Below are 9,347 nucleotides of genomic sequence, written 5' to 3' on the forward strand. Positions count from 1 at the left end.
GCATTTTGGAACCACTGGTGGTTCCAAGGAGTTAAATTAAATCCCCATTGCAATTACATCTCTTTCACCAAACTTTACAGTTGGCACCATGCATTTCAATAGGTAGTGTTTTCCTAGCATCCACCAAACCCAGATTTGTCCATCAGACTGCCAGATAGTGAAGCGTGATTCATCACTCCGGAGGACACATTTCCACCGCTCCACTGGTGGCGTGCTTTACACCACACCAGCCGATGCTTGGCACTGCACTGTTGGGTGTCAGAAAAACAGAAGGTTCTTGTGCAGCTGCTCAGCCATGGAGACCCATTTCAGGAAGCTCCCAACACACAGTTCTTGTGCTGATGTTGCTTCCAGAGGCAGTAGTGAGTGATGCAACAAGAGGATAGTTGAGTTTATTATATACTACGCACTTCAGCACTTGGCAGCCCCACTCTGTAAGTTTGTATGGTCCATCGCTTCGCAGCTGTTGTTGCTCCTAGACGCTTCCATTTCACAATAATAGCACTTACAGTTGACTAAAGCAGATGAAGCAGGGCAGAAATTTCATGAACAGACTTGTGGCAAAGGTAGCGTCCTATGACAGTGCCACATTTAGCTCCACTGAGCTTTTCAGTATAACCTGCCAGTATACACCTGTTTGAAATAAGTGTGGCTGGAATACTTCAACTCAATAATTAGGATAGATGTCCACACACTTTTGGCTATATAGAGTATATTCATAACTAGGGTTGAACACATACTGATACTGTATCAGTATCAGCGCCAACACTGGCACTTAAACACAGTACTGGTATCAGGGATGAGAAAGCTAATACCTATGACCAACACATAGCAACTTCTAACATGTGCATGCGAGCCAGTAGACGGAACTTAACATGTCGGTTGTGTGGGTTGACAAGCAGGAGTGAAAATGCTCAAGGCATTTCACCTTCTGTGTAGTGTGTGTGTGTGTGTGTGTGTGTGTATATATATATACACATACACACTGGGTTTTTTTCATTTGTTTTGTGAACTCCATCGATTTCAGCTGAGCATAAGTATTGGTACAAATGAATGACAGGTGAATCTAACCGCTCAGATGTTCCATGGTTCACCTTAATTGTAAATGCATAAAGGGCTGTAAATGTGCAGGGTTGTTTGTAGTCACTGGAGTTTGCATTTGGGTTCATATAAGGTACAAAATGGGATAGAAACTAGAGAATTGACTATGATGGAAAAACAAGCTGCTTTAAACATGAACTGCCATGCCAATGGTGAATCTCCTTTGAGAAAGATTCATTTTAGTCAGTGCGTTGGCCTAATTTGGGTCTGAGAAACTGGCCCTATATGGTTAGAGCATGTTTTCAGTCTCCGTCCTGCATGTCCAGCCACTCTCCATTTCCCAGCATTCAGATGATGTCATCTATGCTCTTTTCAGCCTAGTGTGTTGCCCAGAGCTGTGGAGCAGAGATAAGGCACTAGGGAAGTGCTGGAAACCAAAGTGGGAAAAGGCTCAGCTCATTCCAGGACACTGTAGAACAACGCACAAGCTCTGTGTGCTTTTTGCATAGTCAAATTAGAATAGGGGAACTTGTTTATTGGTAACACAAAATACCATGATGACTGATGTTGAACTGCTTATCAGGAAGCGGTGTGTGATGCCATGTAGCAAATGTCAGGGCTCCATTAAGTCAAATTGTGGTGTAGGTCACAAGCTCATCTTCAAAGCGTTAACAGTTGACAGGTTTTGGAGAGCTTCTTTAGAGTGTGTGCGTGTATGTGCGCGTGTGTTAATGCTTGTGTTTTTGTGTCTGTTCTTCCACTGTTGGCAAATTCAGACCATAAGCCGTAATGAAATCAGATATGATCCTCAAAGTACCTTTCATTTCCTCATTTCCAAATCAGTGACCCACACAGTCACAACATATTGCAGGCTGGTCTGTGCAGACATCTTTTCAATCTTTGAGCTCCGGCAGCTGCTGTCTCTCTCATCCCACCCTGTCTGTTAAAAGCTTTCAGTAAGTTAACTAAATCTCAGGCTACTCTCTCCCAGGCCTCATCCTCATCCCTAGTGACAACATTCTGCAATTAGTGTTGGGTTTCATGATGCAGTAGTAGTGTGGAGGAGAACAGTCGGAGTGATGGAGGCCTGAGGAGAAGAGTGGGATGAAATAAACTCCTACTGGACAGATACGAGCAAAAGCATCTAAGCCTTTTGGAAGACACATGAGAAATGAGCCTGAGTGCAGACAAAGGTATTCAAGCTGCTGCTGACTTCACATGAGCATGATTCTAACCCTTTCTTTTCTTAGAACACATGCTTCTGGGTGCAGTTTTTTTTCTTCCTGTTTTTAATAACTGTGATTCTGTTGTAGTGGATATATTACACAATTCTTCCCTCTCCTCTGCAGCTCCTGCCTGTTTTCCACCCTGTGCTGTTTTCTAATCCATCCTCTATTTCCTTCTTCTCTCCTCCAGACTGTCAGCTGTCTGCTCCATCTCTCTGCTTTGCTTTTATGGCACTGTCAAGGCAAACTGCAAATTTAGCTCTCTCGCTGACTTATTTTCCTCCCCTACCCTCAAATTCATCTCTTTGCAATTCATGTCCTCCCCCCTCCTCCTCCTCCTCCCTTCTGGCTCGTGTTTTTGCCCCCTCTGTTCTTTTTCTGACACCCAACACCGGTCACGTAATCCTGTGTGTTGCTGCACTACCTTTGTCTTAGTCAAACTGCATAGCAGCAGGCCTTCTTTTCTAAACTTCTGAGAAGAAACCATCATGATAGTTTTGACTAGTGCAGCGTGATATGTCGTCTATACCGGTGTACTGACGTACAGTGATAAAATAGCCTGTCCCTGTTGCAGAGTGGTTTAGTTTTAGGGCTTTTGTTTTATTTTGTGTGCTTTACTCATGGTATCCAGGAACTCACAGCTAACTGTAATGTATGTCATTTGCGGAGGTGAAAACAATTAAAATACATTAAAAAAAGGATTTTTTCTGGAAATATCCTTTCTGTCTGGTTAACATTTACAAAACAGAAAATAATTTGATATCGAATTTAACAATATTACCCAGCTCTAGTTCTGACCACCCTACACACATTCACACCCCACACCGTGTCCCAGCCCTGAAGATGATCTCGACTTATTGTCACTCTGCACCATAAGTGTACCTTAATCTCCTGAGCCTGCATTTGATGCCAACCGTGACCAGATTATGCTGTCAGCAGCCAGTAAATCAGATAAAGCACGAGTGCATTGTATCACAGCAATAATCAGCAGGGTTACCTCTTGAATTATAGCTAGTGACCAGGACCATAAAACTGCACTACGTTCAGTGATGGATGCAGGAGTTGAGGATTAGTGTGTGGGATCCACACCACACAAAAGCCTTTAGTGTACCAAAGCAACTTAAATCAGAAGTGCAACAATTATTTTACAAGGATTTTGTTTCATGGCTGGTGACCAGCTGTACATGAGTATTAGACTAACATGTGTAATAACATATCGCTGTGACCAGTAATATGTGCACTAATGTAGTCATAAATTGTCACTGTTTGAACAAAAACTTTCATCTCCAAATTTGTAACTTCACAAGAAGTTTTAATGCAAGGTAATGTTAAAATATTTTATTCCAAGTAATTTTATTGGTCCATTCACCAAGATATTTTTACCCAATGTAAAGGGAAGCTGGTGTTTTTAAATAATGTTAAAAAATAAAAAATGACAAATATGGAGATATAAGGTTAAGTTCCAACAACAACTGTATGCACACCAATGTATGGCTAATGCTGCATGTGTACTATTTAGAGATGGCATATCAGTACTGATGGGTGGTACTGGCTCAATATCAGCAGAAAATTTTGAATCAGATATCAGAGGTGAAAAATGAATGTGATCCCGTCCTGTAACAAATGTATCATAAAATAACCCACACTCACATTGTATGATGCGATGTTGTGTATTTCTTCCTGAGGGGTAGTATAGAGTGACTGAGTAGTTTGAGCACAATAGCCCACTTTTAGATGCTCATACCAAGTGAAACAGAGTTCATTTTAAAGCGTAGGAGTTTTTGAAGAAAAATATTGGAAAACTATTGGTATTGGCAGATACTCAGGGTTTCAATATCGGTATCTGAAAAGAAAAAGTGGTATCATTCAACCTCTGTCACTAATATAATTTACAGTGAGTGCACAAATTAAAACTCATCACCGTGGCTTCTCAGAACATCTCAGAGAAAATTATACACCAACGCAAATGTGTAAAAATCAAATAATACACACTATTCAACATGGTATCTTACTCTTCCTCCACCCACAGGATGAAGCACACATTATCTAACATGCAAAGCTTTGTTCATCTACGCTCTCTTCCATATTCTAATCTTTAGTGAGTATATCAGGTGATGTGATAAGAAGATTACAGAATCTAAATAGAAGACAGTTCCATGCTGGAGGCTGTTTTTTTTTATCTCTCATCCTCCATCTGCCTGTCTACTGTCATCTTCTTTATTGCTTCATCAGTCACACTTATGCTCTTTCATTTTACAAACTGTGTGCTTTCATTGACAACTGCACACTGCAGGTTAATGACAAGCCGAGTGACGATTCTTTGCGTGCTAAATGAGCATATGAACAAGGCTCATGAGAATGACAAACCCACCTTTTACTGACAGACCCTCTGATGAATGTGTTAAGATGTGCTGGTGCATGAGTGGAAAACGGGGGTTGATGAAGCATCACTCAAGCAGCCATTGTCCCCTGTCTTTCTCTTTCTCTCTCTCTCATACATCTCTAATTCACATCATTTTCATAATTAGGCAAATATTCGGCGTCTGACAGCTGCAGTAAAATGTCAGACGCTGAACCTTAGTGCAGAGACAAGGTGTACGAGATCTCCACAGCCATTTATATACTCTTTTTGAACGCTTCAGAAGCTAATGACGGTTAATAAGTTGACGGTTGAGAAAAAAAGACAGGAGTGAAGGCTACTGAAGACAGTGCAGCACTCAGGATGAACTAGGGCTGCGTCCAAAACCGCACACTACCACACTGAGCACTGAGTGTCAAAAATAGCATACCGCCGTTAGAAGTGCATTCATTAGTATTATATGTATAGCAGACTAGTATGTGGTTTTGGACGGAGCCTTATTTCAAAAATAACGGTCAGCAGTCGATCACTGAAGCCATGTTGTGCTATAACCAGTCATTTTGTGTAGCTTTATACCGAATAACATGACAGACAGTTGGACAGTGGTGTTTTAGCGAGGCGAACTAACCGTCCAGTAGGCTAGCTAACTCTGTGGCACACCTATACGAGAGATTAGCCCGGCGGCCATGGCCCACTCCCCGTAGCTCTCTCCCCCACCAGCCCCCTCACCTGCTCGCTGGCCGAGAGCTCCTTCTCCAGCTGCCGGTGTTTGTTGTGCCAGACGAGGTAATGGAGGCGGTAGCGACTCTTCTCCGGAGTTTTCTTGGCAGAAATCATGATCCTCGGCGCATAGTTTGCTGCTCTTCCGTTCGTTTTCGTCCCTTTTCTTTAAGCTACTTTGAGAGGCGACGGGCTATTTTATTGCCAGCGCTCCTGTTAAGGGAATTTTTTCCCCCTCCCGTAAGCAGCACAGCCTCCTCATAGTAAAGTCCAAATACGCGAAATGTCTAAAAACTGGACCTGGTTTGTCAGCTTAACTCAGAGCCAACGCCATCTGCGTGGTCTCTCGCTCTATCTTTCTCTCTCTCTCCCTCTGCACGCAGCCTGTCACTTTCCCTGCGAAAAATAGGGGAAAAATCACCGCCTATGAGCGAAGACTCTCTCTCTCCTTCCAATGATCATGCGATGGTCTCTCTCTCTCTCTCTCTCTCTCTCTCTCTCTCTCTCTCTCTCTCTCTCTCTCTCTCTCTCTCTCTCTCTCTCTCTCTCTCTCTCTCTCTCTCTCTCTCTCTCTCTCTCTCTGCGCCCTGCACCACTGTGCGTATTCAAATAGGGCAGATTGCCTATTGGGCGAAACCGTTCTTCATATCTGAGCATCATAACAGGCGCTAATCACTTTAAAGGGGAAATCCATCCATCTGACCATTTCTGCAGAATTAAGTCGTTGAGTTGTTAACAAAGTCATTCAGGGTGTTTTGATGTGAACTGTAGAGAAACTTACATACTTACAGATTTTTATTCAATGGTAATAACAGAAACCGAGGGGTTGCCATGTCTATTCAGAGGTGTAAATTAACCAATTATATTTATTCTCGTTACTTACTTGAGTACATTTTTACCTGCAACGGTAATGTTGGGAGTACAATTAAAACATAGTACTTTTACATTTATTTCTATACTTTTATCTTTATTTTTTATTTTAAATATACTTTATTAACTTGTGTTTGTTGCAGTAAAAATAAATTGTGAGCATATCAGCTCATAAACCAATTATGAGAAAGCCCTGTTAACTTTAAAAGATTCACCAATCAAAAAGCAGAGCAGCTTTTCCCAGCTTAACTCCACCCTGAGGGAGCAGCTGACTAACTACTTAATCCTAGCTAAACAGGTACTGTGTTGACTATTTTCTTTGTTTTAGAATAAAATGGCGGTTCTTTATTAAACGTTAAATTTGTTGCATGTGTTTTATTGCGAGGGCCTATCAGCTGCTTTAGTTAACAGGTGTCATCCTTTATGGTTTACCCTTGTAAAATATAGCTTGTTTTATTGCACTTTAAGAGGAAATACAGGTTCCTATAAACTCTGGACAAAAATTCTGTTGTGCTTTTGTTTTTTAAAACTTAACCCTTTTAACACCCCCCGCCCCCTTCAGAAGCTCTGTCCCCCAAATTCATGGAAATGCATTGCCAAGGCGAACAACACTGGGTTAGCAAACTTGTTTTTTACGTCTTCATTGACAAAACCCTTCACAAATGTTGTACAGACAAACATCATGACATTATGAGCGAACAGCAACACAGCAGGTAATGTAACTAACGTTAGCTGGGTTGTGGCTTAGCAAAATTGCTGCTGCAAAGCTAACCACTTGTGATCACAAACATTAGCAAACGGGACAAAACAATACTGACCTAATGGTTCTGTGAGACAGCAAAAATAAGTTAATGTCACCCACATGTCAAGCATAAAGCAGAAACAGAGCAACCTCCTCATCCCTTTTCATGCCTTTCAGCTCTCGATGAAGCTGAAGTCAGCTTCTTTTTCGCCAACTTCTTGTTCAAATTGTCCCGTTCAGGGCCGCCTGGAGCCACAATGGTGAGGAGGCATTTGCCCCACCACTTTTCAAAGTACTGGGGAGACACCTCACCACTTTTTGAATTCAGGACACACACATAAAAACCTTCACTTTCCCTAAACTGCATGAAGCACTGACCAGCATGAACAGGCAGAGTAAAAGGAGGAAGAGATAATTGCTGAATTTGATAAAAAGTGTATGGGATTAAAATCACTTACCGCCCCTTTAATGGCCCAAACAGTGATCTGATCAGATTGCGGGTGGAGAATGAAGCTCTTCTGTCGTGTAAATAGATAAAGAGATATTTAGCTTTAACTGTAAAATAAATTTAAAATGAATGTGTGATTATGAAGTAATTAGCATGATTACCAGAGGAATATACAACAGTAAAGAAAATCAGCACTGGACAAATTGCTGTTGTTGCTAATGATTTTAATGTTAGAAATGTACCATCAGTTAACTTACACAACTTAAAGGCTGTGAATGTCATGTTTCCTGTCTGTAGAGGTTGACATCTATTAACGTAAGCTGATAGATAGTAAGATTGTCGCTAAAAGTACATTACTAATTGAGTAACCATTTTTTAAATATAAACTTAATTAAACAGTAACAAACTCTGCAGAGACTTTCAGGGATTCTAAACTTCTTAACTGGAAACAGATAAACAAGGAAGTCTTATACAATCATCTAAACATGAAATGAATGTTATTTAATGTAAACCTTGTTTTTTACACAGTTCACAGAAAGAGGTGTAAATGTGCACTAGTGGAGCACACTGTGATCAGTCTCAGACTGTTTTTCTCACAAAATATGTTTTGCTTTAATTTTGTCTGTACAGATTATTTTCAATAATGTCGCTGAGTCAACTTAGAAATATTTTAGCTTGTGATTCTGGTTTTCCAAAAATAACTCCATTACTCAGGTTTCCAAGTAACTAGTAATGGCAAGTATTACTAAGGCTGATATCCTAATCATTTTAAAAGTCTTCTTGAGCACATAAAAAGGGAAATCCTTTGTGATTTCTACAGTAAAAGTAAAACCATTAACCTATTTATGTCCATGTCTGAAATTTCATTTAGTCCATGTGCTCTCTGAGCCTTTGTGAGCCATCATCAGATTATATTTAAACTGATATACCTATATGGCCAAAAAGTGAGTTTTATATCACTTTATTTATCATATTAAATCTGTCTGTTGGTCATAAGGGACTACTGAACTTTAACAATCCAAATGTAATTGTGAATAAAAGTATAAAACTGACATATGATTTCTGTTAAAAGTTTGTCCAAATTAAAACTACACATGTGGTGTTTTTTCATCTGATTTCAACTTTAGTTGTTAACAGTATAAACAAGTTGGTACAGAAAATGACTGTGAGTGAAATAATAAATCAACTTACAACCAAGTATTAATATTTTCATGTGAGGATCTATTAAATGTGTTGAAACTATGTGTCAAAATAATGGCTTAACTTCTACTGAGGCTTAATGAGGCTCTCATTTTCTTCTAGTGAAATAGAAGAAACCACAAATAGAGTAAAGATCAAGTAGCCACCAAGTATGTCAAGGCTCTATCTGTCGTCAGTCACATTTTTTTTACAGTTTACATCTGAGTGCAACCAAATAGTCAAAATTGTAATAATCATAATAATAATACTATGAAATACTGCATCCAGAACAACTTTATGCACTTAGTATCCAGGCTAACCTATTATGGCCTGTCCAAAGTGAGTAATACTTGGGAATTTTATGTTACCTTACCATTAAATATATGACCATTCACTGGAAATAAACTGTATGCCCAAAAGTGTTCTTATATGTCTTCTGAATAGTAATTTTAACCAGTTTAAGGTGCACTTCTCCATAGGAAAGCATCAGCAATAGAATGGGATGCTCTGGAGCAGCAGCACATGACCCTAAGGTCACCATGCCCAATGCCAAGTTTCAAATAAGGTACAAAGCCCCCCAGCATTGGGCTGTGGAGCAGTGGAGCTGCGTTCTCGGGAGCGATGGAGCTCCATCAGATATCTTTTGGATAAGTTGGAGTGGTCTTTGTGATCCAGAACTAATCCAGCATCAGTATCTGAAATCCACACAGCAATGTTCAAACACCTAGTGTAGTGTAGAGACTTCTCAGAAGAGTAAAGGCT

At 40.3% G+C, this 9,347-nt stretch overlaps 1 protein-coding gene across 2 annotated transcripts in view; it reads right to left on the bottom strand.

Moving 5' to 3' along the window:
• The window catches only part of ankrd13b (ankyrin repeat domain 13B), a 35,396-nt gene extending 29,545 nt beyond the window's left edge, over window positions 1-5,851 (bottom strand). For both annotated transcript variants that reach the window (XM_036562914.1, XM_036562907.1), the window contains exon 1: window positions 5,356-5,851. In XM_036562914.1, coding sequence (XP_036418807.1) covers window positions 5,356-5,463 — 108 coding nt within the window. In that variant the 5' untranslated portion in view covers window positions 5,464-5,851. The remainder of the gene's footprint in view (window positions 1-5,355) is intronic.
• Window positions 5,852-9,347: the final 3,496 nt, after the last annotated feature.

The sequence above is a fragment of the Colossoma macropomum genome, unplaced genomic scaffold (genome assembly GCF_904425465.1).
Source record: "Colossoma macropomum unplaced genomic scaffold, Colossoma_macropomum, whole genome shotgun sequence".
Classification (NCBI taxonomy): domain Eukaryota; kingdom Metazoa; phylum Chordata; class Actinopteri; order Characiformes; family Serrasalmidae; genus Colossoma; species Colossoma macropomum.